Source organism: Monopterus albus, unplaced genomic scaffold (assembly GCF_001952655.1).
Source record: "Monopterus albus unplaced genomic scaffold, M_albus_1.0 scaffold212.1, whole genome shotgun sequence".
Classification (NCBI taxonomy): Eukaryota; Metazoa; Chordata; class Actinopteri; order Synbranchiformes; family Synbranchidae; genus Monopterus; species Monopterus albus.
The window spans coordinates 1,249,809-1,277,420 of NW_018128092.1; the positions used below are offsets into that span (position 1 = coordinate 1,249,809).

General features: G+C 45.1%; 1 protein-coding gene across 7 annotated transcripts in view; it reads left to right on the forward strand.

The window, feature by feature from the left end:
• The window catches only part of vps13d (vacuolar protein sorting 13 homolog D), a 45,207-nt gene that overhangs the window by 1,791 nt on the left and 15,804 nt on the right, over positions 1 to 27,612 (forward strand). For 2 of the 7 annotated variants that reach the window (XM_020618948.1, XM_020618950.1), the window contains exons 1-33: positions 3,619 to 3,788; positions 4,083 to 4,183; positions 4,421 to 4,589; positions 5,526 to 5,627; positions 5,883 to 6,075; positions 6,962 to 7,144; positions 7,795 to 7,925; positions 8,039 to 8,093; positions 8,506 to 8,685; positions 8,838 to 8,968; positions 9,047 to 9,179; positions 9,312 to 11,573; positions 11,679 to 11,833; positions 12,119 to 13,174; positions 13,942 to 14,032; positions 14,141 to 14,267; positions 14,372 to 14,552; positions 14,868 to 15,050; positions 17,928 to 18,081; positions 18,284 to 18,503; positions 18,905 to 19,076; positions 19,557 to 19,672; positions 20,591 to 20,815; positions 20,935 to 21,221; positions 21,543 to 21,676; positions 22,132 to 22,287; positions 23,250 to 23,424; positions 24,218 to 24,292; positions 24,406 to 24,606; positions 25,002 to 25,091; positions 25,577 to 25,717; positions 25,893 to 26,018; positions 26,870 to 26,944. In XM_020618948.1, the coding sequence (XP_020474604.1) occupies positions 3,624 to 3,788; positions 4,083 to 4,183; positions 4,421 to 4,589; positions 5,526 to 5,627; positions 5,883 to 6,075; positions 6,962 to 7,144; positions 7,795 to 7,925; positions 8,039 to 8,093; positions 8,506 to 8,685; positions 8,838 to 8,968; positions 9,047 to 9,179; positions 9,312 to 11,573; positions 11,679 to 11,833; positions 12,119 to 13,174; positions 13,942 to 14,032; positions 14,141 to 14,267; positions 14,372 to 14,552; positions 14,868 to 15,050; positions 17,928 to 18,081; positions 18,284 to 18,503; positions 18,905 to 19,076; positions 19,557 to 19,672; positions 20,591 to 20,815; positions 20,935 to 21,221; positions 21,543 to 21,676; positions 22,132 to 22,287; positions 23,250 to 23,424; positions 24,218 to 24,292; positions 24,406 to 24,606; positions 25,002 to 25,091; positions 25,577 to 25,717; positions 25,893 to 26,018; positions 26,870 to 26,944 (7,945 nt within the window). In that variant the 5' untranslated portion in view covers positions 3,619 to 3,623. Of the gene's footprint in view, positions 1 to 654; positions 733 to 1,616; positions 1,808 to 2,262; positions 2,344 to 2,705; positions 2,823 to 3,129; positions 3,222 to 3,604; positions 3,789 to 4,082; positions 4,184 to 4,420; positions 4,590 to 5,525; positions 5,628 to 5,882; positions 6,076 to 6,961; positions 7,145 to 7,794; positions 7,926 to 8,038; positions 8,094 to 8,505; positions 8,686 to 8,837; positions 8,969 to 9,046; positions 9,180 to 9,311; positions 11,574 to 11,678; positions 11,834 to 12,118; positions 13,175 to 13,941; positions 14,033 to 14,140; positions 14,268 to 14,371; positions 14,553 to 14,867; positions 15,051 to 17,927; positions 18,082 to 18,283; positions 18,504 to 18,904; positions 19,077 to 19,556; positions 19,673 to 20,590; positions 20,816 to 20,934; positions 21,222 to 21,542; positions 21,677 to 22,131; positions 22,288 to 23,249; positions 23,425 to 24,217; positions 24,293 to 24,405; positions 24,607 to 25,001; positions 25,092 to 25,576; positions 25,718 to 25,892; positions 26,019 to 26,869; positions 26,945 to 27,612 lie in introns of those variants that run through there. The other 5 variants (XM_020618952.1, XM_020618955.1, XM_020618956.1 and 2 more) reach the window with 4 other exon arrangements.

Consider the following 27,612-nt stretch of genomic DNA (forward strand, 5'->3'; position numbering starts at 1 on the left):
GGTAAACCTTTACATGCTCGGTGTTGCTTGTAGGGACATTTTTGCTTTTCTCAAAGTAAGTTAAGACATTATAGACCCAGTTGCCAGTTTATTAGGTACACTGAGCTCAAACTGAGTCGGTCTAACCCAACAGTCCTGCAGTAAATCCTCCTTCATGACGAGAGGTGTTGGTTCACCTGTGTGATCACTGCAGAGGCTGCAGGTTGTGCTGCTGTTCAACTGGACCGCAATGTACAAAGAGGTTTTTCTGTTATTTCCCCTCACTGATATAAATGGGGTGAACAAAATAATGGAAACACCCAACAGTATAACATGATGCAGTTTAACACAAGCAGACACTACATCCAGTAAAATGATAATAGTGGGCCTCTTATTGAAACAGTGAGGATTCAGTGCAGGGCTGTTGCATTGGGCTCCATTGGTTATACTGTAATACTGTAGCTTAGTGTACCTTTTAAACTGGCAGTTCATTGTATGCAACTGTAGGAACTGCGTTAAGACATTTAAAGACAGTGGTGGCGTGGTCCTTTACATTTGACAGTCATTAAGACACAGTGTAACAAATGGTTAGAATAATTTTTGGGGGGTTGATTATTGGCTCTTACTGTGAAAGTGAGGCTTGGATAGGACAGTCTGCTTCATGTCATTACTCAGGTGCAGTGGAGCTGGAGAACCTCCCTCTGAGGAAGGATGCCCTCCGAGAGTTTGACCTACCATTTGAAGTCAAAGCAGGTGAGACACGGTGACAAAGCCAACAAAAACTACAACCAAAGTCATCGACTCTTTTTGATTGGCCCATGCATTTCCCCCAGATCACTTATTACACATGTTTACTGTAGGTACTTTACACCATCCACCAAGCAGCTTGTGGGTTAATGACACAGCACATTACCTGACTGAAAAAGGAAGACAGTCAGCAATGTTTGGTGAATAAATCAAGGCACTGTCTGTTGGAGTAGAGCTGTGAAACATGTTTAGATTTGGTTAACTGAACTTTTGCTTTGGCAAATCCTACATGGTCTTGTGGAAATGTCAAACTCAGTTCATCCAAATCACAGAATATTGCAGATGGGTCACAAGCGAGTGGGAAAAAAAACAACATGTGGAGTGTTAGAAAGATATTTTCCAGATACAGCAGAAAGTTCTGGCACAACTTCACCCACTATCAAGGTGCATAGACAAGAAGAACAATGCTCTGCAGATACCAGACCAGAGAGGAACTCTCAGCTCAGTGAACCTCTTATGGCTTCTTGTAAGCTATATTCCAAGTGTCCCCCACATCAGAGTTTCTCTCCATAGCAGAACTGAATGAGGATTTTCCCGCCTGGTGACATGTGCTCTAATGCAAAGCCTCAGAGGCAGCATTCTTCTTTATGCATGCACAGCTGCATTCACTGCTGAAATGAAATGAGTCAGAGGGAGTTTCTGAAGAGAAAGTCTGGGGTTTGATCTGCACGTCACTCTTCACTGCCTGCACACTAACCACAGCTCCACTGTGCCGCCCACCCCTTGATACAGTAGAATTATTTCTAAATATTAATCAAGATTCAGAGTTTGATGGTTGTATTCACCTTCAGGTTGTTTCCTTTAGTGTGACCCATGTTGTCTTTGACCAGGCTTCATTGGAAAGATTACTCTCCAGATTCCTTTCTACCGGCCTCACAGTGACCCGTGGGTCATCTCCATGTCCCAGCTCAACCTGATCATCGGCCCCACCCAGCAGCACGAGTACGACGGGGAGAGGGAGAGAGAGGAGGAGAGAGAGCGCAAAAAACGCCTCCTCAGGGCTCTCGAAGACAGATTTAAAGTAGGTGGACAAACACTGTCTCGGAGCCACGTGCAGCGTGGCACTTCTCCAGTTCACACCACCTCCACTGAAGTTAATTCCACGAACTATTATTTTAAATCTGACAAAGTGAGCGCTGGTATCAGATTGTTCCTCACAGCATCAGAAATGGATCATATGGTCAGAACTGTAAGATTTAAAACAAAGCAGACCCAATCCCACTCAGGAAAACAGGTGGCCTTAATCAAATAACACCACTGAATTATTTGGCTTGATCTTTTTGTCTTTATCTGTATTCGTTGTTTTATTGTTTTAATTTCTGCTGAACATAGTTATCTTTTATCGTTGTTGACATTGTACATAAGGTAGCTTCAGAAATGATTTAGAGCCCTTCACCGTTTGCAGACGTTATTGTGTTGTAGATTTACTTTTGACCTGGACATATATGATGGTCCTGTATGTGTTTTCCTGTCCAGAGTGAGTGTGAGCAGAGAGGAGAGTCGTACTGGTACTCTGTCACTGCCTCAGTTGTCACCAGGATTGTGGAAAACATCGAGGTAAGTCATGCAACGTTAGATACGGGAACTAGTTTACAAATGACGCGTCTTCTCTCAGTCATTTCAAACAACACAACCCTGCTGTTTACACTAAGTCAGTAAATTGTCATCCCATTTTTGTTATCACTAAAGGTAGATTAAAACTTCAAAACAGCTGTGGGTATAAAACAACACAGTTCAGCAGCAGCCTAAACTACATCCTCTAAAATGATCACACTGTACAGTTCATCAGCACAACATTGTGGGTTAATGTTATAAAAGGTATCAAATAAAAGAAAGCTAATTACACATGAACTAGTGTTCAGGTAGCTGCTACTGACTGACCCTGAGTTATACACTGATCTTTGGTTCTGTGTGTGTAGCTGAAGATCCAAGATGTACATCTCAGATTTGAAGATGACACCTCCAACCCAGAGAAACCATTTTCCTTTGGGGTTCGCATCAACAACGTTTCTGCCCAGAACCCCTCCAAAGAGTCGGTAAGCTTTCGCTGTGTAAGCTGACGATGTGAAATAACACCTCAACCCTAATCATTAAGTGGACTGTGAGAATTGAAACATTAAAGCACATTGCATAACTTTTTTTTGTTTGTAGGTCATGGATATGCACTGCATGCACAACCGCACTGCATCCACCAAAAAAGTTTTCCTGTAGTGATGACTTAGCATCTCATGTTTATGAGATCTGTCTGTTGTGGTCATGAGGTCTTTAATTTGTAGCTGACTCCTCAGGACTACCATAGCTCTTTGCATTTAAGGCTAACAGGATTGTTTTTTGTAATGGCAGGTGCAGAAGCTCCTCCGACAGAAGCAGCTGGAGATCCAAGGCTTCTGTGTCTACTGGGACACAGAGTGTGAAATGCTGGGAGTGCTGCCTGCACATCTTAAATTAGACCAGATTTAAAACAGACACAGCATCACTGAACGACAGTGATGTGTTGTTTGCACTTCCAGTGGAGTTAAAGGGAAAGGTGACCAGGAGATGATTTCACCCACATGACTTCAGTTTAAACTTTATGAAAGAGTTGTAATATTTAGGTACATTTTTAATTTAATACTTAACCCTTATATGGGGTGATTTGTTTTAATGAAAGACACCATATGAAGGACATCATACTAGCTGCTTGGTGGAGCACTTGGAGAACTGTGGCTGGTGCTAATTAGAGGTTCTTTTGAATGATCTACTGGGAAGATGTAAATCCAGATTAGATGTAAATGCATCATCTGGGGTCCCAGTTCCACATGAGATGTCTGATGTGTTTTGTCACTGTGCAGGAAGCAATGATCCAGTGCATGCAGAGCCATGAGCATCAGTACATCTTTGAACCTGTGTGTGCCTCCGTGCTGCTCAGAAGAAACGCCTCCAAGGAGCCTCTGAGGTCCCGACAAACCCCGCGGATCGAAGGCCAGGTTCAGCTGGAGCCCATGTCCTTACGCCTGTCACAGGTCTGTGTAGCACCTGATGCCCTTCTGTTGTTATGGGAACAATTTATGTATGTTTTACAAAATAAAGGGAGGAAACAACTGCTATTTATTTCTCTATCCTTCTAGTTTGTCTTCTCTGTTGTCTGATCTGCTCCTGTTTCAATTTGCCGTTAATGTTCACCTGTCAGTACTTTCACTATAATACACATTTCCATCACTAAAACTAAATCTAAGCTGCTCTCGGTCCTTCAGTTTTCACCGTAAAGACACAAACAGCAGGAGCCATGCAGACAGTGTGTGTTTGTTGTCCCTCAGATCCAGTACCAGCAGATCATGGCGTTCCTAAAAGAGCTGGACCGGCGGGAGAGAGAGATGCTGTACCGTAAGTGGAGGCCCAAAGTCCCTGTTTCTGAGAAGTAAGTTGACACTGTATGTGTAAACACTGCAGTTTCTAACTGTGGGAATCAACAATCAGTTGACTTTCATACATTTGCAAACTTCTTTAGACACAAAACGGATTCAGACTGTAAAAGCTGATTTATCCAACTTATTGTCTTTATTGTCTTAAGACCACGCCACACTGTGTTTCACTACACGTTTGTAATAAGCCTCTGACTCTTTGAAAACAGACTTGAACATTGTTTCCCCTGCAGCTGTCGGCAGTGGTGGACGTTTGCCATCCAGGCCAACCTGAGTGAGATCAGGGAGCGGCGGCGGCGAGGCAGCTGGGACTTTGTCCTGCAGCGGGCACGAGACGCCCAGACCTACACCAGCCTTTACTTCAGAAGGCTCAAAGCAGTCCCACTGAGTCCTCAGGAAGAGGTGCTACACTGGAGCACAGACCACAACACTAACCACAGTCCAAAAACTGAGCTCGAGAAATAACAGCTAACAAATACTGATGCTGTATTGTTTCCCATTTTCTTTTCGATAGAACAGGTCATAATAAATGTGACTTAACAGTGTCACAGGTCTTTGAAAGAGGACCAACATGGGGGTTTCTAAGCTTCCCCAACCAGGAGTTGTATGTTGAGTTTGATTTTTAAGACATTTGCACCTCATAAATAGAAACTCAGAAGGTTTTGTAGAGCTGAATGGAATAGTTGATCAACAGAAAATCATTTGCAACTCTTCTTGCAGGCTCATAAATGTGAAAATTTCCTGGTTCTCTTAGTCTTCTCTGGTAGTGGACTGAATGTGGTTTGGACTGTTGGTCAGCCAGAACAAGCTATTTGATGAGTTCATTTTGGCCTGTGGGAAACTGAAGGACATTTTTTCACTTTACTAGAAATGTTACAGAGTAGATGATTACTGTAAATGATTAATCAAGAAAATAATCAGTAGATTGGTAATGTAATGAAAGTAATAGCTCATTACCTCCCTTAGGAAGTAGACGTGTTGTCCGACCATGGTGGAAATCCAGAGTGTTTACAGCCGATCTCAACGGCCACACTTGAACGCGGAGTGGAAAGCTGAGAATAGCTGAGAATATGGCAGCAAAGGTAGTGCTGCACTTGGCTGTCATGTGGAAAGGGGCAGAAGTAACCGAGTCAAACGAGAGCCAAAAAAGGTTGGACACAGCCTCTTGTTATCCAACATCAGAAAGGTGCAGGGACGGAAGGTTTCTGAAGCTATTCGACCATCCTGACAAGCAGTTCAGATGAAGCACACTGGAAGCATAAAACCTCGTTGTCTAGCTTTGGTGTGATGCACTATGCTGACTCAGTTTGGTATCTTCTACTGATGTTTGTCACCCAGAGTGAACTGGAGCGAGTGGAAGAGGAGCAGATGATAGAGGAGCTACAGATTCTCCGAGAAATTGTCCACGACTGGTTTCGAAAGCAGGAAGAAATGGCAGAGGTAAGATGATTCCTGCGGGTCTTCAGTGGTGTATAAAATTTAAATTCCAATACATAAATGATCTGTGTCGACTGTGTGGAAGGAGAATTCCCTTCTGGTTTAGGTTAAACTCCTGCTAGCTGCATTTTGCTTTCAGTTGTTGGTCTGTTTGTGACCTCACAAAAGACACAAATGGCTTCTCAATTATTATCTGATCTACTAAATGTGTCTTCATTACAGCTTCAGTATGTGTTCTTCTTCTGGCTCCTCTTCCAGAATGCGCGAGAGCCCAGCAGCGACCCCCAGCCATGTCCGCCCACCACATCCATCCCTAAGAGTGGCAGGGCCGGGATGATACAGTACTTGCAGTCGTCTTGGTTCCCAGGCTGGGGGGGCTGGTATGGAGATGCCCAGGACCCCGACAGGCCTGAAGAGCTCCTGCCGAGTCCGTCCTCCTGGGATCTTCTAGGTGGGAGACCCACTCCTGTCTGGTGCCAGAGATGGTCTTTAGTCAGTTTCAACAGCCCCTTACACACTGCCTTTTTAAGGCTCGATTGGTGCACCTTTATTCTGTCTTTCTGTGTGTACGGCACAAAGCTGGAATGGTGGGCCTTTTTTGTTCCGCCTCTGGTCCGCCTTGGGAGGTAGTACCTAGTACCAGAGGCAAAATAAAGGGAAGACGCGCTCTGTGACCTGACAGTCCTAGACCAGCTGCTGCGTTTTGATGACATAATATGTACGCGACACTATCACCGGCGTCTCACGTCTGCCTGCCACTCTGCCTCAAACTGTTCTCAGCTTCTCTCTAACTTATTGGTCAAAGCATTCCTGATGTCACAAACGTGTTGATTGCAGTTGCTGCTCATGACATTCGCACACACAACAACAGCCACGCTAACCAATTTTGCATGAAGTGAAAAAGTGCTTGAAGAGCCAATAAAGTTACACCTGCACTTACCTCTCCTCCTGCCGCTGTTGTTTTGGTTTGTAGACTACCGGCACTAAATTTACATCACAGTTTATGCAGAGCAACGGCACATCCCACTTCTGGTGCGGAATGCTGGCCTGTTGTCTGAATTCACAGGCTGGCTCGCGAATATGCCGCCCTCAGGTCGAACGGCAGTAGAGCTGGATCTCGGTGTAAAATCAACTAAGCTGTAGCAGAAGTGGCTTCCACAACATTGGTTTTATTCAAATAAAAGATTTTTTTTGGCTAGGTAATTTAAGATAATTGTTAGAATGAGGCTGGACTCTTGTATAACAAATTAGATATTGTGTTATAATGATATATGTGTGTATAATGAGACACTGTAGTGACTGTGGCTGCTCACCCTGAACACATCATGCTTCTCCAGCAGAGACAGAAGACCTATTTGACCCGTTGGAGGACTCTCACACCCTGAACACGTTCACCAAGCGAGACCACCTGTTTGCCCGGCTGGAGTTCTTTCTGGAGAAGGGCGGAGTCACACTCTTCCACGAGGACAGGCGCGAGGGCACGCTGCATGAGAGTGGGGTCATCCAGCTGGAATTTTCAGGTACAGAAAAGCAGTTTCAGGACAGGTGCAAACTTATTTCAAGGGTTGTTTTTTGGTGGGTGGGGATAATTCAGTCAATTTAATGACCTTATAAGTAAAGATTCTTCATCAAATTAATGCAAATATCCTGTAAATCCTGCTGTGTGACTACTGTGTTAATTTATTTTGCACCATTACCCACAACATGCAATATCAACTTTGGTGCATCGGTTTAGGAAAAGCTCTGACAGATGACAGATTTTATTTCATACATGTCAAACCTAAGTGCCACTATTCTGATAATCATTTAATCTTTCATCAAGGAAAAATATCAACATTTCTCAGTTTCTAGTTTTCAAATGTGATGGACTGAGATGATGTGGGTTTGCTAAACTAAATATCTTTTGGGTTTGAAATGTTGGTCAGATAAACTAAGGTATTCTGGACCTTTGTCACTATTTATGTTTATTTAGAACAATATACTGATCAGTGAAGGACTAAAGAGTGCTAGATAATTATCAGCTTCCCTGTGTTGTCAAAAATGACTTGTACAAAGTGTGAACCGCTGAGTTGAAGGTGGTTTTTATTTTTCTCCCATGTTGATGTTACAATAGACTCAGAGCACATGCGCTGCTACCTTTGTTTAATTTACCGTGACCACCTTTTCACAGGTGTGAAGGTGACTGTGGAGTCTCTGCCTCGCTCCGAGTCCTCCCTGCTGTCTGTTAAGCTGGGTGGCTTGTTCCTGAGAGACCTGACCACCCAGGACACCATCTTCCCTGTGCTGGTGTCGCCCAAAACGGTAAGCAGAGGAGGCCAGGGAGTTCATAATGTGAAGACAAGTTTGAGAAAGTAGAGTGCAGCTCCTCAGGCACCGTATGTTGTATCACACAATGTTTTTATCATTTGTTGTAGGACAAAGTTGTTTTTGCCATCAATCAGCCATCTGGCCAGTCCAGCAGTACCTCTGGTAAGATTCTTTTTTTAAAATATATTTCCACAGTTTAAATAACATTAGAAGATGCTTTTAGCGTGACCTTGTGACTACCACGTTAAAACTATAACAAGTGTACTAACCTGGTTTTGTATAGGCCATTATGTAGCTGAGTATCGGCTTTCAAAAGGAGATTTCTGCTGATTTTTGCTGTTGTTGTTTATCTGTTTCATTATGTTCATTCCATCCAACATTTTTATATGTTTAATGGCACTACCCCCCACTAGGGGGGCCTAACAGGGCTTTGACTCAGCATCTTTGTGCAGTATTGATATGAGAATAATCAGATGTAGGTGGCAGTATGAAGAGCTAGGCACCATACTTCAGCTTTCACTGTGAAGTTTGTCTCTTGATGGAAACCTTGTGTGTGTTGTTCTTGTGTTGTTAGGATGCAGTTCAGAATGCTTGTCATCACCAGTGTTTGAGATGATTTATGAGCGTAACCCTGCGCGGTGTAAGTTTGAGAGAAAACTGGAAGTGAACACTAGTCCACTGAACATCATCTACAATCCACAAGCTATCAAAAAAGTGACAGAGTTTTTCTATAAAGGAAGAGTTCACACCTCAGGTAAGTACAGAAAAAGCAATTATAAAAGCAATCAATTCAAACACTTTAGAAATTTAAGTAGTGAGCAGCAATGGAACTGATGAAGAAAGCCACAGAAGGACAGTCCTCTGATTAAGATCACTATATTTTAAGCACATTTCTTTGATCCCCAGGTTTTGGGTATCAGTCGGAGCTGGAGCTGAGAGTGGCAGAGGCTGCTCGGAGGCAGTACAACAAGCTGAAGATGCAGACCAAGGCAGAGATCCGACAAACCATTGATCAGCTACTTGTGGGAGAGTTTATTGTAAGAGAGATTCACAGGATGATGACATGTGACAAGTGTCAATAATTTCTAAATAGTACTGATGTGTTGGGTTTGCAGGAAAACAGTAAGCGCTGGACCATGAAACTGGACATCTGTGCACCCCAGGTGATTTTTCCTGATGACTTCCAGTCAGGAGACCCAATGCTAGTTGTTGTTGATTTAGGCAGGATTCTCCTCACAAACTCTCAAGGTAAAACAAACATTTTTACAAAAAGAATAAAATAAAAAGGATGCACTCATATCTTCTTTCCTTTGCCTAATGAGGTTTCTAACACCAATCATGCCTTTTGTTATAAATTTTTTATTTATTTATTTTTTGCAGATGACACTAAGGCCGGCTCAAAAGCTCCGCAGCCTGAAAATGAAGAGATGAGTGATGATGAGTACCAGACACCTCTTGCCACCCCACCCGAGTCTCCACCACCTGAACTAGACATGCCTCTGAAAGCAGAGGTCAAAGGCCTCGAGCCGTTCAGCCTCAGATCCCCTGAAAATACGCAGGCATATAGCAGGATACTGTATGAAAAATACTGCTTGTCATTTAAGGACCTGCAGATAATGGTGGGCCGCTATAAGGACAACTGGAAACATCTTCAGGAGAGTGAGGTAGGCCCCACTCATGTGGTGGAGAAGTTTAATGTGTTGCTGCAGCTGGAGCAGAGACTGCGCTACACATCAGACCCCCAGCTCCCCGGGGCCGTGCTGTCAGGGACACTTCCAGACCTCAAGCTCCACATCAACCTCGAGAAGATGACCGCTCTTAGAAGTTGTCTGGCTAGGTTAAGCAGTCCAACTGTCACTGAAGGGGACAAAAGCAAAGACAGAGGTCTTGATATAAGGTCTCCTGACCCTCTTACCCTCCGCCATGACAAGATCTTTAAGAGGGAGGACAGCTCCTGGAAGCTACAAGACTCTGCCAGGAACCTCACCCAGAGCGTCATGACCTTAGAGCAGCACACACGAGAAGTCTTGGTGGAATCCCGGCTACTGTTAGCTGAATTCAACATTAACTACATGCAGCTTGGCGTAGAGAGTGATGGCCGCTACATATCTGTTCTCAAGGTATTTGGCATCAATGCTCATTTTGTTAAGCGGCCTTATGATGCTGAAGTCTCTCTGACTGTCCATGGTCTTCTGCTGGTGGACACCTTACAGACCTATGGCTCAGACTTCGACCTCCTTGTGGCCTCTCATAAGCATCTGAGTTTTGACATACCCACGGGCAGCATCCGAGAGAGCCAGCCTTCGTCCCCTGTATCGTCCCCTGATGGCAGGTCTCCGGAACATCAGGGCCATTATACTGAGTCACCCTCTGGTGTGCCCATGGAGAGAATCTCCCCCAGTTCCTTTCTCAATGACCAGGAGGCCTTAATTAAGCTTGAGTACCAGTTTGTAAGCTCAGACTGCCCCTCCATGAACCTAGACAGCTCCCTCCAGGTGACAAGCATGCAGGTCAATAACCTGGATATTATTCTTAACCCTGAGACCATGGTGGAGCTACTCAAGTTCCTCCAGAAGTCTTTCCCCAAAGAAGAAAGCACCTGGATGTCATCAGCACAACAACCTACAATGCAGCCTGAAGAGGGGACGTATCAGGCCATCTATGACCAGAACAAAGAGCTGACTGTGGAGATCCACCGCCTTAACCTGCTTCTCCTTCGGACTGTGTCCACCGGCACTGTCCTGGCTTCTGAGAAGAAAGGGTTGAAGATTGCCACTGCCAGCATCAGTGGCACCAAGGTTAATGTGTCCATGGGCAGCCGGCTGGACATCAACGGTTCACTTGGGTCTATGCAGTTAGTGGACTTGACCCCGGAGGGAGGCCGAAGCCAGTTTGTGGTCAGCATTGGCAATGTTGAGGATGCCTCCTCATATCTTGGCAGATTAACGTTCCTCACAGATAAAGGAGATTCTCCCTCAGAAGCTCTAAATTTTCACCTCATGGAGAAAACCCAAGGGGAGTGTTCCTTGGAACTTCACATGGCATCCCTGCACTATAACCACTCAGCCAAGTTCCTGAAGGAGCTGAGTCTGTCTGCCAACGAAGTTGAAGACAATTTCCGCTCTATGTTGAAAAGTGCTGCCACCAAAGTGTCAACAGTTCTAGCCACTAAAACGGCAGAGTACAGTGGTATGGTTTCTCTCTTTGAGACTCCCTCACGGAGAACTCGAACTCAGAGTCAGAGCTGGGCTTTTTCATTTGAAGATGAGAACGATGTTTCCATGGAGGAACCCAAGTCCTCCTTAGACACATTCCTAGTGAAGCTGACCCTGGATATCAGCATCGAATCACCTGTTGTGTTTATTCCCCGTAAACACGGACACCCTGAGCTTTTGGTCGGTCATCTGGGAAGCATAAAAATCCAGAACTTTGTCACTGGGCAAGACTCTGAAGAAGAGAGGTTGCAGGTGCTGGTCAGAGATATCCGGCTGTATTCACTCAACATGAGTCATTTGGTTTTGAAGAGGCCACCCAGAGGGGATACCGCTGGCAGCATGTCACCATCTGGCAGTGGGAGCATCAGTCAGGATGAGCCACAGTTCACCCGCCATGACTTCTTTGAATCCCTCGACCGTGGAGAAGGTAAGAATATTATAAATATGGTATATCTTATGGACATGGTAATGAAAGCGTATATTTTTTATGTGCAGCTTGTGACACAAGTTCACACTTATTTTCCTCTATCAGCCTTCCATATATTGAAAGACACCACTATTCAGTTCACCCTGGAGAAAGTTCCTGTTGATGATGATGCTCAGTTTACCCTCCTCACCGCAGAGGAGCAGTCCTGCAAGAGCACAGGGCTGCTGAGAGTTGAGGGCAAATTTGTCAACCCTGTTCAGGTATACACTTTATCAATACAGCAAATCCTCATCTAAATAATGGCCACATCTCAAATACCAGCAGTATTTATGTCATGCACAGCTGGAAAAAAGCCAAACAGTCCCCAGTAGGCCTTGTAGATACAGAGTTCACAGCAGAGTCATGTGGTACTCACCACTTTTTTTTTAACAAACATACTGTCCTCATTTACTCGTTAATTCCAACCTCTTATGTTGTCATTGTTTCCGTTACTGAGTTTACTGTTGGTTCATTAATTGTGTCCATATGTGACGCTCTGGTGACAGGTGTTCCTGTGCAAGTCTGTGTATGAACAGGTCCTCCAGACGCTCGACAATTTGTCCCTAAAGGAGGAGCAACGTGTCACACCCAGCCGGCCGCCCACACCCCCGCCACCAACTCCTTCCTCCACCAGACCTCACCGCTTTCCTGACCCCCAGGGAGGGCTCTTTGCAAGGGACCCTCCCCATATGAGCTTCTCCCACATGTCACTTTCTTCTCCTTTGCCTCTACAGTCACACAAACCTGCTCTTCACTCGCCCTCGTTCACTCAGCTAAGAGTCACTTTACACGTGGCAGAACTGCAGGTCCAGCTCAGTACTGATCTCACCCAGGGCTCCCAGGGCTTAGTCAGTCTACGCTTCCAAGATCTGGAGGGAGACTTTACTAAAGACCACCCTCACTCGCTGGCAGTCCAGTTGGCTCTGCGCTCGCTTCTAATGGAGGACCTCCTGGAGCAGAACCCTGAGTCCAAGTACAAACATTTAATGGTGTCTCGAGGAGCTCCCAAGCCCTCCACCTTCAATCCAAAGGAGTACCTCTCCCAAAGCTGTCCATCTTCATCCAATGCCCTGTACCCAGACATGCCTCGCTCACTGCCTGCCCACATGGAGGAGGCCCAGAACGTCTTCCAGCTCTACCAGAGGCATCCCAACGCCCCTTCAGCCAGCAGTTGCAAATCCAAGAGGGGTCCGGACTGTCCCAGCACTCCACCTCCCTCTCCTTCCCGACATGGGCCCTCTCCTCAGCCACCCCCAAACTTTGATGACACATTAGTTCATATCAACATACTGCTGGTGGACCAGAACCACCCAGAGTTCAAAACGCGCTATGGCAGCGTGGGGCGGAGTGTGGATGTTGACTTTAACTGCCTGGATGTTCTGATCACGTTGCAGACCTGGGTGGTTATTCTGGACTTCTTTGGTATTGGCTCCACAGCCAATAATCATGCAGTAAGGGTCCCCCCCATGTCACTTCAGCCTGTGCCAGGACACCCTCTGTATGAGCCAGACATCAGTGAGGAGGAGACAGCAGATGCCATCAACACCAAAGTGGACCTAAAGGTAGGTCACTGGATCATGAGCCATGTTGTTGTACTGTTAGAGAAGAATATTATTCCTGTTTATTAGCCACATTAGCTTTGTGGCTCTGACGATGGCAGTGTCAGTCTGTTGGTCCATCTGTCCATCTACAAAAACGTTGTATATATTGGATGGATCCTCACTAAAGTTGGCAAAGACATTAGAGTAGGTACTTGAGAGTAGAGTAGGTACTTTATTGATCCCACAGTGAGGAAATTTCTGAATTAGTGGTCCACAGAGGATGAATGCTGTTGATGTTGGCGATGCTCTGACTTTTCCTCTGACAGTCCTCTAACAGCAGGTTGACAGCTTGTTTTTAAGTGAAATTACTTAAAACCTTCACATAGTTTTGTGAACTATAGAACAGATATTCAAGGTAAATGGACTGTATTTATATAGCGCATTTTTCCACAGTGTGTTGCACTGGCCAAAGCACTTTACAGGGCTTAATACACCATTCACCCATTCACACACAACATTCACACACCGATGACGACAGGCTGCCACACAACGGGATTCAGTGTCTTGCTCGGGGACACTTAGGCATGCGGGGAGACCGGGAGTCAAACCACCAACTTGCTGGTCAGGAGACGACTGCCCTACCTCGTGAGCTACAGCCACCCCTGGTGACCCGAGATTTCATCCAGACTGACAGATGAATTAAAAAATAAAAGTTGTTGTTAGCTGCGTGTCAAAATATGATTGTGGGAACCCTTCATGACTAACGCTGCCCACGTTTTCATTTTTAGGTTCATTCTCTGTCTCTTGTACTGAACAAGAAGCTCAACGAACTTGCCAGAGCGAGTGTGTCCAAATTATCAGCTCATCTGGAAATGTTGGGTGTGTATGAAATACTCCATGCGAACACCTGCACACTACAGAGTTTGCTTTTATGTAACTAGTTGACTCAAGACAGTAATTTGATGTTCGCACTGTCACACATTTCAGATGGTGACCTGGCATTACAAGGCAGTTTGGGAAGTTTGTCCCTGAGTGACCTGACCCCACATGGCGATCTCTACCGAGAACGCTTCACCACACGAGGAGGGGAGGCTCTTATTTTCAACATCCATAAGTACAAACCACAGATGTTTCAACAGGCAGATGCTCTGCATGATACTGAAGAAAAGGGAAGAATAGTTTTGTTTTTAAGTCATGTTTGTATGCTGGTCCACTCAGGTACGACCAGCCTGATCCTGACCTGGAGCGGGACTACGACATCAAGGTGTCTGTGCAGATGGCTTCAGTGCAGTACGTCCATACCCAGCGCTTCCAAGCCGAGGTGGTGGCTTTCATCCAGCACTTCACCCAGCTGCAGGATGTCCTTGGCAGGCAGAGGGCTGCCGTGGAGGGACAGGCTGTGAGTACCACCTGGATGCCCTGCCTTACCATGATAACTTAAGTTCAGTTGCCACATGATCATTTCTAAAGGTGGCAGCATGACAGTGCTTGATTCAAATAACATACGTACATACAGTAATATTTCTGATGGCAAAATAATATTTCTCAGCTGCCTCCTGCTCACTTTATTTTCTACTGTACATTAGATTTTGTCATATTCTCTTTATCTACTCTGTTTGTGTCACCCTCTTTTTCTATCCTTTTCTCCCCCCCTCGCTCCCTTCATCCAAATCCTGTCCCCTCCTCCTTTCTGTCTCCTTTCCCCCTTTTGCAGGTGCGGGACCATCCTCAGCGGGCATCCAGGATTCTGCTGGATATTGACGCTGGCGCCCCGGTTATTGTCATTCCAGAGAGTTCACGGTCACCAAGGGTCATTGTGGCCAACCTCGGCCAGCTGAGGGTGCAGAACTGCTTCCTGCCAGCTGGGGCTCACGGGACCTTTTCCCTCCGAGACAAGGTAGAGAAACTCACCATGGTACATGCCTTTTTCCCTTCTCTGGTGAGTCATGCTGCCTGTTCATCCACCCATGCATCATCCTGACCGCCCTTTCTCATCCTCTTCTTTTGACTAATTACACTGTATTCATTTATGTATTTAAAAGTATTCCCCAAGTTGTAAAAACTCAGGAGTAGCTCAGACCACTTGGGTTTTGATTTGTCAGCCAGATTCACTGAGAAAGAAATGGAAACCCTGCGCTGATCAATTAGTAAAGTCTCTGAATCTGGTCTAAAATGCTGAATGAATACAACATTGCCTGATAATTTACTAAAGATTTCAAATTATGATTTCACAACTAAACTTGGTCAACATCTCTTTTTGTCTTTGTCGGCACTTGATTGTTTTAATGTAATCTTTTTAAAGAAACAGTCCAACATGCTGAGCATTAAGCTTGTTAGTTAGATTTCCTAGCAAGGTGAGACATTTTCAGATTTTAAGCCAGCTTTGAACAAAGCCCAGGTTTGTGTCTAATCATCAACAGTCAAGTCAGTCTAACTGTCACGAGCGGAGAGCAGGGACCTGTTCATGCTGTCATTTGTTTTGGAGGTTAGTGTATTTAGGAAGGAGAACAATCAGTCCCTCCAGAACTCCACAAATTCAACCAGTGGAGCCAATCTCAGCTCACACTGGGCAAGAGGCAGGGTCCACCCTGGACAGGTTGCCAGCCTATCACAGGGCTGACATGTAGACCACTCACACTCACTCCTACGGGCAATTTAGTTTCCAGTAAACTTAAGCTGCATGTCTTTGGACTGTGGGAGGAAGCTGGAGCACCCGGAGAGAACCCACGCAGGGAGAACATGCAGACTCCACACAGAAAGGCCCCGGGTCGGCCGGGGGTCGGACCTGGAACCTTCTTGCTGTGAGGTGACAGAGCTAACCAGTTGAATGAAAATAAACCTGGAACTCTCGGAACAGTGAGATTTCCTTAACTAGATTTTTAATGAATTATTAAAAACTACTTTTGTCATTTTCATTTGCTCCCACAATTTCATTGTAAAAAACACCTAAAAACATTGCAGTTGTTTATAGAAGAGCAACCGACAAAATCAGGCAAAAAAGGCTATGAAACCCTGGAGGGACTGAAGAATAGAAACATTTAATTGGTCTTTCACATTCATCTTGTGTTTTGTTGTTTTTTTTTGTGAAGAATTTTATTCTGCATGCAAATTCATACAAGGACCCGTCTCATTACAAGGTACAGTGGCTTTTGGTTTGATGTGGACGAGGGTTGTCACATTATCACAGTCTGACCTTTTCACCCCACACATAGTCTCATAGAAACGAACACTGTCCCGGTGACACACCATAGACGAAGGACAGTACGGTGACATGTTTCACTGTTCACTTGAAAGCACTTTTAAACTTTGTCAGAACATTTGGTTTGGGTTTTACATTAATAGCGCTCCTGTGTGTCAGAGCCTCTGATGATGCATCTTTAAATGATTTGCTGTTGCTTCAGTTGTAATGTTGTGCAACCCTGGTCTGTGGTTCCTTTGTTTGCAGTTGGATTGAGATGTCTGCTGAAACACGTGTTGCATGTATTATTCAGAGGAATACACCAACTTTTCAAGCACCTTGATCGTGTTTGTGTTGTACGACCTGAACAGTTTCCTTCTGTGCACCAGTACATTTGATGCTTTGGAGGCCAGTACGTTTTAAGAAAAAAACACATTTTAGAAAAGTCTCTAAATATATTTGTGATTAAAATTCCAATCCCACTTCATCCACAAGTCATTGCTTTGAAAGTGTCATATGACTACATTTTGATTTGATTTGATCCTAACTACTCTAAAAGTTGAAGATGATGAGAAATGCTGGTATAGTTAATGGGTATTAGGTTAGAAACACACAGATGATACAGGTGCCTCCACTCTATCAAACACTTACAGTAGGACTGCTTCTGCTGCACGATGCCAGTCCTGTTTACAGGGTTTTTGTTTTGTTTTGTTTGATTGATTTTTTTAAATAGTATATATATATATATATATTTGCAGTTTTAAAGTCAGTCACGTTTAAAATGATCTCAATGAGAATGACCCCAGTGACTGCATCAAAAGAAATCTTTGCCAAACCAGTCATGGCTCCACTATTGCAGTGCGTTTCCCTGCCTTGAGTCATGTACTCTTTACACTGATCAGAGAACTTACTGGCAAAGGTTGGTGTATTGTTTTGACACAGTTTGAGCTTGAAATGATGCTGTTTGAATTTCTGTCTCTGTGTCACGCATTGGATCAGAATGTCCAAAAAATGTCTTTCTGAAAAGGTGGACTAAAGTTACAGCAGTGGAAAAGATGAACTCCCTGCTGTGTTGAATAGTTTTTCCTGCTTTAGAGATAATGGCACAGCGCCACTGAGTTGTTAATAGAGGGGACTTCAGTGGGCTGCCACCTTTATCAGACCACATGCCCCCCAGCCCTCTCATTCATTACTGAAGTTCAGCAAGAAGTTCTATATTTATAAGTATTTATTTTTATTTTCCTAATGCACATTCTTTTTCCTTTTTTTGTTCTCAGTCTCCAGTCTCAGACTTGTTGCTTTACAGAAGAACACTGTACATAACAACTGAGAGCCACTGTACCAGAGTCAAATTCCTCTCCACTAAAGTCTAATAAAACCGATTCTGACTCTGAAATTGAAAATGCTTTTAAGTAAAGAGGGACTGGTAATGTGTGTCCAGTAGTAAAATAAATCCTGTAACCCGACCCCTTGGTAATTTATGTTGTGTTTGTTGTGCTTGGCCTCATCAGCTTTTGTGCATATGTACTGATCATATTGTTAAATGGACTTGATGTCCAACGACATGTCTCTTCTGTTTCTCTTCTCTTGACAAAGGAGCGTGTCCAGAGTGCAGCAGGGAGTAACAGTGAGCAGCTGAAGCCTAGAGCCTCCCCCACCAGCTGCTCCTCCTCCACAGGCTTCACCCTCAGCAGGTCACAGGCCCCAGATGCAGGCAGGACCCCAGAGGAGGACGGTTCCCACAGCTCAGGTTAGTGTTGCTGCAAATCTCAAAACACTGCACATCCAAGTACTGCATGTAGGAGGTGTAGCTTGGACACCTTAACATGTGGCCCTCAGAAATGAAATGAGGCTTTGAATTTTATTTTGCACTCACTATGTTTCAGGTAGTGGTGGTCATTTTTTAGTGCTGAGCCATCTGGAAAGACTCACTCTGGTGTGTTTGTCCCCAGTAGAAGACCATGTGTGCCTGTTGGACTGCATTGCACTGGACCTGCAGGAGATGGATATCTTTGCTGCCGAGCGTCTGCCCTGTCAGACCTGGGACAGTGGTGGTAAACCCCCGGAAACCTCAGACCTCATCTTTCCTTCATACTCGATCCGTCGCATTGGAGGCAACCTGCTGAAAGACTGCTGCCGCCTCAAGCTGAAAGTGGAACGCAACCTGGACAAGTACGTCCTGCTTCTCATTGTTTGTGGCAAACATTATGATTGTTTTACAGTGAACTCGTGTTGAGGACTAAGCCGGAGTCGTCTGCTGTGCTCCACCAGCAGTGCTGCCTTTGGCTTGCTACTAGTTCCACTACATGACACAGAGCTTTAGTACGTTAGCCTTATTAGCGTTATGCTAGTTCTTTTGCATGAATAACGGGGAAGGCCAAGGTTCTGGGTTCGGGCCCCACCCGGGACCTTTCTGTGTGGAGTTTGCATGTTCTCCCCGTGCTTGCGTGGGTTCTCTCTGGGCCGAGAGCAGCAGGTTTGTTTTTAGCCATAGTGGGTTTTTTTAGGAGAAAGCTGTAGGTCTGAATGTACCCAGTGTCTAATCTCATGCTTCCCTTCACTGATGTTGTCAGGGAGCTGAGCCATGGAGTACCTGACATGTCCATCCACGGCAGCCTGTCCTCAGTGCACTGCTCCCTGGACCTGGAGCACTACCGGTTGATCCGAGGACTGCTGGACAACAACCTGGGAGAGTCTGTTGATGAGTTCCTGAGGCCCTATAACCTGCAGGACCCCAGCACCTATGTTAGAAAGCAGACAACCACACATACACTCACACCTGAGTCTGTGCAACATACAGTGTTGGCATTTGTAGCAGATGCTACGCCTATCATGAAATCCACTTGACTTGCCCACAAGGGCCAGTTGTGGAAATGTGACATCATATAAATATGGGTTAGGCTTGATTATGATGTAAATGGCTTAAAACCATTTACAGAACACTTCATTGTCTGTCAGATTTTGATTTGAGAGTTATTTGCAACAGTTTTTGTTTTCAACTGTCAATACTGTGATATTTTACAGCATCAGTTCATTTGTTAAAATCAAACTGGGGCCCACAGAGAGCTTAGACTTTAAAGTATCATTAACAGTATGTTGAACACATTTGTGCAGTAGTTTATCCTCGTCTGTTTCTTAATGAATGTGTGTAACTGTCGGTGTTTCTCTTTTCCACATAGTTCCCATATGTTCTAGTTTATAGACTGATGGTGTGTCTCTCTTCAGACGGTGCTGAGTGGAGATGTTTACACCAACTTGTCCTTCCTGGTGGACATGATGGATGTCAGTCTGGAGCTCTTGGACAGCCCCAAACCCACTGAACACAAATGCTCATTAGCAAGGTGACTTCTCTATCTCCTTACATCCCTATACAAACTATTAGATTTGCATTGTTTTTATCATAAATCTATAACTGAAAGCACCTTAGGTCATGCACACAATTTGTTACGACTCATGAATTGGCCTTTCTCATGGACATCCAGATGCCAGCATAGCGTGGACATTTCTCTTAGATGCTAATAATACCACCTGGGCCACAGAAAAGTAGCTCGCCTCCAATACTTTCTGATAGTGGGTATATAGGGCAGATAGGGCTACTTTTCGTGGCCCACCCTGTATCAAGAAGTATTGATGACCTCGAAGCCCCACACAACAAACTGTTCATGAGGCAACAGTGTCAGTACCATGACACACAGGGTAAGTTAAGCAAGTTCAGCAAGTTTTAAAGGGCTGGAGCCAATCCCAGCTGACACTGGATGAGAAGCAGAATCCACCCTGGACAGGTCGCCAGTCCAGGTCATCACTGTGAGGTGACAGCGCTAAGCAGTTGAATGAAAATTAACATGAGACACCTCTTCTGTTCAGTATCGAACAGAGGGGGGGGGTTGCAAATATGTGAAATGAACCATTTCACATCTTTACAATGGGTCAGTTTGACACAACATAACAGGAGGGTTAACTAGATTTTTAATGAATCATTCGAAACTACTTTTGTAATTTTCACTCGCTCCCATTGTAAAAAAAACACCTAAAACATTGCAACTGATCAACACCATTTTGACAATAATGTGGTCAAAAGGGTTTTTTAAAGTTACAGTGTAAGAGAGAAGCTAACACTGGGCAGATTAGGATCTCTCCTGGTTTACAGGACCTAAAACTGTTCATGGACTCACTGCTGATTGAGTTACTTTGTCAGGTCATAGCTCAGAGTTGTAAAATAGACATTTGTCTACAGTGAAGTCTGTATTTCTGTTGCAAAGGTTTGACTTCATGAAATCCAAGCTGCTGTTTGAAAATTTCTCCAATGGATGCAAGTCTGTCAACCTGGTATCTCACTCCCTGCTGGCATATGACACACGGTACACTGGGCCCAGTAAAAGCACTGGTGGAGCTGACGGGGCAAAACACAATGTCTTTGACTGCATCCTCCAGCCCTCCAAAGCAGGCACCAACCGGGCATCGCTGCAGCTGGAACTGCATTACAGGTGTGACAGGAGGCTTTTAAGCTCATGGAACATTTCCAGACACATAGTATATAGAAGCAGAGATTTGAGGTAGTGTTAGATTGTGAAGACTTGATCAGTTGTGATCCACTTTCTCACAGATCCACACGTGACTCCTCCTGCTTCACGGTCGTGCTCAACAACCTGAGGGTCTTGGTCATCTTCGACTGGCTCCAGCTGATGCGAGACTTCCTGCAGGTGCCTGCAGAGAACGTGTCAGGAGGCATCGTGACTCGTCAGCGCTGGCCCAGTAACACCAGCACTGACTCGGGCACCGGCACCGCTGGAGCTGTCATGCCAAAGACGGTCAAGAGTGGCGTGGTCACCAAGAGGTCCACGGTGCCGGTCACCGAGGACCGCTGTCTGGAGGTCAAGATCAACGTCACAGGTCAGAGACAGATGATCGGTAACGGTAGGCCCTGACTGGTTTTAAATGCTTTAAATAAAAAGGGAACTGTCTGTGTGTCTATACTGAGCTCTAGTTAAAGTGTGCTTGTTGTGAGAATCTCCAACACGGCTACTGCCACGAGTGTTTTATTAACCATGAAAATGTCATTGAGTTGTATCTCGACGAAATTAAATGTTCATCTCCAGGATTTTTGACTTTTACTGGGGCCTGCCCCGTGTAAGTTATTAAGTTAAAGGAAAAGATCTTGATGAATATAATTTAGCTGAATTTTAAAATGTCACCCTGTTGTTTGGTCTTCAGGCACAGAGTTTGTGGTTGTGGAGGACTCATCCTGTCTGGACACCAACGCCATCATTCTAAAAGGCACCACAGTCCTCACCTATAAACCCCGCCTGCTGGACAGACCGTTCTCTGGCAGCCTCGCAGGAATAGAGGTGACTCCTCACTGTCACTGCATGAATTCCTGGAACTGTGGGTTCTACCACTGCTGCTTCATTTAATCAAAGAATCCCATTCTGAAAGAGACAACTTTATTAAACAGATGATTGGCCTGAAATGCTCCAGTACTCTAGTACTGCTACCATTGCTAATACTATTATTACTGCCCGACTGCATTAAGTACTAATTGTGTTACTGCTGCTACTCCAAATACTACTGCTAACAGTGCTGTTGTACAACTCCTCCACCTCCATGACCTCCACCCCCTCTACTCGCTACCCTGGTCAAGCCACTGTACAGTGAAGGTCATTACATAGTGATACTTCTAGTTATAGTATGTAATATGGGATCGATACAGACTGCATCGGTGCAGGGGTGCTGCTAACTACTAACCCAGTATCTAGATCATAATTGTATTAGCTCTGATTCAAACACATCACGTGACCTGCAGGTGTTCTCATGTCGGCTGGGCAGTGAGCAGGAGACAGCGCTGTCCATCATCGACCCCGTCAATGTCCAGGTGGAGCTGTGTGGGAGCCCCACGTACCCAAGTAGCTCAGGTCTCCTGGACGCCTTCAATGTGGAGGACATCCCGCCTCTGCTGGAGGTTAGGACTCAAGCATAATTAAATATTCAGCATGTAACTTGGGTGGCACAGTGGTGCAGTGGTTTGCATTGTTGCCTCTCATGCCAGGTGGGACAGACTCCAGCTCCCCAACCCTTCCAAGGATAAAACTTTATAGTTAATGGATGGAAAGTGTAACTGTCACTGAGGGGAAGTGGGGTCATTGCAGAAACAACAACAATGTTTAATGAGCCTACTCTCCCTATGACACATCCAGCATTTTGGACACTCAGCTGGTTGTTTGGTTTTCTAAATGGACAACATGTTCCTTCTGGTAGTGAGCCCACCATTCTGCCTGTGTGGAGAAGACTGTTCCTCACATCCAGGTGGTTCAGCCGGTAGTTTTCCTTCTTACTTAGTGTTATCGTTTACCAGCTTCATTTATTAAATCCATTGTTTCATGAGTACGTTCTAATGTGTTGTAAACATACATTTTATCAAAAAAAGTCAGTCTTGCAACAGCTATCCTGACACTGAAGGTGTAGTGTGAGCAGCATGTTGGCAGCTGCAGTGCTCCACCTGTGTCTGTAGGTCAGAGCCCAGTGCACAGTCGCTGAAGTAGCATGTGTAAAATGCATGTAAAAAGACTTGAAATGGTAAAAATACACCTTGGGTCAGGCTCGGGGTTTAAAGAGTGAGCTGTCAACGTGGTCTGTACACCTGTTCTGTCAGACATAAGAGAAAACGCAGCTGAAACACTTTGTGTGGACACATTGGCTCTAGTGTTGGCTCGACTCGATAAACAACAGATCCTACATCTTCTATAATCCAGCTCAGTAGTGCCTGGCATTAGACTCGACCTGGTAAATTCCACCCCCCTTTCAAACTCCACAGCCAATTTGTGACACAGACATCCTCTGTCGTGGTCTTGAGGAACAAGCTGAGACTACTACTAACATGACTTTGACATAAAAATCTTATTTGTGCATGTGTTTGTGTGGCAGATTCAGTTTCCTACTCTGGACATCCGTCTGTCCTACAACGACATTCAGCTCTTCTTGGCCATCGCCAGGTCCATCCCTACTACTGGCACTGCAGTGTCATCTGACTCTGACACCAGCACTGAGCCCGCTGCCACACCCAAAGACCGCTTTAGGCAAAAGACTGAGGCCCTCATAGGTATGGAGAGCAGTCTTCATTGTGGACTTCACTGCTGATTTCATGAAATAGAAGTAACTGTACGTGAAAAGATAAGGCCTCTTATTTTCAGCAGTCCCCATACAGAGACTAAAACCAACGGTGAGCGGCCTCTACTCACAGTTAATGTTCGTCAGTCTCCAACCTGGATCAGCTTATTCATCTGTGCCATAGGCCCCCGTTGTTTAAAAAAACTATAACACACCTCAGTGAAACACACTGCTGCACTGGGTGACAAGTCTCTTCATTACAAAACACAAGACCCACATATTAAAAATATGTTTCCTCAAAAGCTCCAAACGACCATTACTTTTTAGTGTTTGAGATCTTGTGCATGTGCAGTTGAGTCTTGCTGCTTCAGATGTTGTTGAAAATACTATTAATGTAGAAAATGACCGACATTATCCTTTATCATTTGAAGAGAGGCTCATATTTACTGTCTGCTTGCTGCCAGGGCTGCGTTTACATATTTGTACCTCAGTTATTTTGCCCAGATGTTCCCAGTCTTTTGCATACATCTGGTCTTTGTGATCTTCTCTGAAAAAGAAGTCTTGATCTCAGTGGGACTTCCTGGTAAAATAAAGGTAAAATAAATAAAGAAATAACTGGGTATCCAAGAGCATTGATTTATATAATCAGTAGAACCGATGGAGACAGAGAAGGAAAGTCAGAAACTAGTATCAAAAGACAACCACGTTGTTGTGTTACATCAGGAAATTCTTGTAGTCATGCAGGTTTTGGTTAAAGCTTTGGTTACAGCTGTTCCTCTCCATAGATGGTCAGCTGACCCACTTACAAGACCTTGGCTTCAGGAAAGAGGACTGCAAAAGAGCCCTGATTCACTGTAAAGGTGAGCGAGACCTTTAACACTGTTCTCTCTGCCTGGTGACCTGGCAGTAGAACAAAGGTCATAACTATTAATTTATGAAAACCTGTATAAAGCAAGAGCAATGTGTCCCTCAGGCCAGCTGGACCAGGCAGCCACGTGGCTACTGGAGAATGCTGAGAACATGGCGGGCCATCCCAGAGCCAGGGCTGACTCCGGCTCCCACAGCCACTCAGCTCCTCTGTCTGGGGTGGAGGTGAAGGCTGAGAGCGTCTGCATCTGTTTCATTGATGACTGCCTGGACTGTGACATACCACTGGCTGAGTTCACCTTCTCCAGTAGGTGTCTCTTACTTAAGATACTACTGCAATATCGAACAAGTGTGATAGAAGACTGAGCAGCTCATGTGCCACATTTTGTCCTGCAAACACAAGTTCTGTTCTTGTGTGGTTACTGTTGGCTGCCCTGTTTATTTACACCTGGGGCAGTAATAAAGGCATTCTGCACCAAAAAACTGAAACCCCTTCCTGTTTGTCACTGGAATAAAACTCTGGTGTCAGACATTCAAACTGTAAATATATATTTTCAAGAACTAAGTAAGAGTCAGTCACCACAGTGCAAACACACCAAACAGTGCTTTGCAGAAAAATAAATAACTGCACATCCAGGAAGTCAAAGATGTCCATCGTGTCCTTCAGCCTGATTGTGATCTGCAGACTGTTTCTGATTGCAGGGCTTTGTGCACTGCAGCGCATTGGATCCATCCAGGAAGGCAACGCCAGCTTCACTCTGTCTGGAGACTACTACAACAGGGAGTTGTCAGGTGACACAATCGAACTGCTTATATGATATATGCTGAACTTTTCAGTCAGTGTTTTTCTGATCATGAAGGGAATTCAGCACCGTGATTCAGACTTAGCAAACCTAAACATTATGTGAATGGGGAGTGTGTCTCACACAGAGGTTTGACAGTCATTTAAATGGCACTGTGTTAAAACCAATCAACAGTATTATGACATTGATCAGGTTGTTCTACTGCAAATCAGATGATTATTATCTACAGATTGATTGATTGACCGACATATAGGCAAACTGCAGTGGATCAATAAAGACAGAAATGTTGCATTTTATGAACGACAACATGTATGTCAGTGTAAAGCTGCAGGGTAGTAATCATTAGGAACAGCGATACTGACCTCTTGGGGAATTCACCAACATGGATTACATTGGGATAGTCTGCCAGACGTCAGTGTAACTCTGCAGGGTTATTATCACTCCTGTGTGTGTGTGTCTGTCTGCCTGCACCAGGCTGGGAGCCCTTCATCGAGCCCTGGCCCTGCTCCCTGTCCTGGCAGCAGCAGGCCGCCGGCCGCCTCCACCCTCCGCGCCTCAAGATGGGGATTCGAGCCAAGCAGAGACTTGACGTCAACATCACCTCTGTCCTGCTGGGTGAGTGGAGCCTGAAACAGGCTTCTCTGCATGTACATGTGCACTGGATGCACAGTGTTTTGAGGTTGACAGGTCAGATCCCTCAGCCGCACTCAGTGCTGGTTTCCAGTTACATTGTAAACCTGTGAAAAAACAAGCCAGAAATGTTGAACATGTCCTTATGTGACCCTCCCAGAGCAATACACCTCCACCAAGAGCTCCTGGTTAGCAGACTACTGTAACGAGGAGGAGCAGACCCACCAGCCGGCACCCCCCCTCCCCTGGGTGGGCTCTTCAGTCGACCCGCCCAGCGTCGGACAGAGTGAGTGTCAGCTACACTCAGTACCACAAACACTGGGTAGTGAAGAATTTAATAATTCAATACAATGGATGGCCAGCGCTGGGGTCATAAACAACTAAGTTTATTTAAAAAAATTCAACAGGTGACTGTTCTCTTCTGCTTTATCTTTCCACTGGGGCCGGTTGTATTTATTCCCTTTTGTCTTTACAGTTGAAAACTGTACAATCGCTGTCTGAACGAACATGGAAACAATCTGCGTGACATTTCCAGTCTTTACACTGAAGATTGTATGATGTGATCTTTGTCCTGTCATTTGTGTATCTACCAACTTAACAGACACTGAAGGGCACTGGTGCCACTGTAGATAATTAGTTCATATTTTTCTTGACATTTTCATGGGATTGGCTGATAATAAGAAAACCATACAACACCAGTTACACACCAGTTTTGGTGGTCGGTTTGGTAGGGCTTTGGGTGTAGGTGTCCATCCTGTGAGCAGCTTGGCTGATGGGTTGCTCTGCTCTGAAGAACTGTAGATGTAAGAGGTCTGAGCTGCTTTGCTCCAGACGTCACGATAGTTAGTTTATTTTAATGTTTGTCAAGAAGAGCCAGTGACATAAGTAGCATCAGTCAAACTCATCAGCCAAGTTGCTCTGGTTCCTCAGCTGAATGGAAAATGAATGGACGTGTTTTTCGCTATGTTGAACACATGGAAACCAGTGAGTCAAAGTGAAGCATGACCTGCACTGTTCATAAAAATATTGATCTGCAGAGAAGTGCTGACTCTGAATGAGGATGATGAAGCTCTAACCCTCTTGTGTGTTCCCTCTGCATGTTTCCTTTGTGTAGTAACTGTCTCTCTCTGCTGTCAGGTGTGCCTCTTGCTCACCTTAGAACTAGGAGCACAGCCAGCTTGACCTGCCTCGAGCAGCAGATTCACTCCAGAGGTACAGTTCGGGGTTTAGTCACCCAGTCAGTCTCCCTCACCAGTTCACTCTGTGTCATTCAGTCATCATTCCCCACAGGTGCAGAGGCACCTAGCACTGCTGTGAGGAAATATAGATTTGCAGTAAGGTCAGTGAAGAGCCTGCAACCCAGCAAATCACAGTAATAAAATACAACTAATATCAGTGTTCATACCATAATACAGGGCAGCCCTGTGGCCTCTGACCGTGAACCACGATGTCCCTGGGAACACGACCTTTGTAGCTTGTTCTCTCACTTCATTTCCTGTCATCTAAAGGTTTAAACTGTTCAACAAATATATTGTTAAAATAAATTATCCTTATACAGTACTGTGCAAAGGTTTTGGGCACTTCACCACCACACAGTACCAGAGGTCTTTCGTTGCACCATAGTGCGGCACTAGCTCTAGGTTATGTGAACACAGCAGGTGTAAAGGTCAGAGCCAGCTGCTACAGGCGTCCCTCTCACCTGGGGCCCCCCACAGCCAGCACGCCCCTGTCTGCAGTTGAAAGTTAAATCTGCTGCACAACTGAATAAGGACTGACTATATCTTCAGTGGTGCTGCAGGTTTATGTAGTGATGACTACGGTATTTAAAATCAGACTCATTAGATTTCACTATAACCGTACCCTCTCTCATCTTCCTCGTC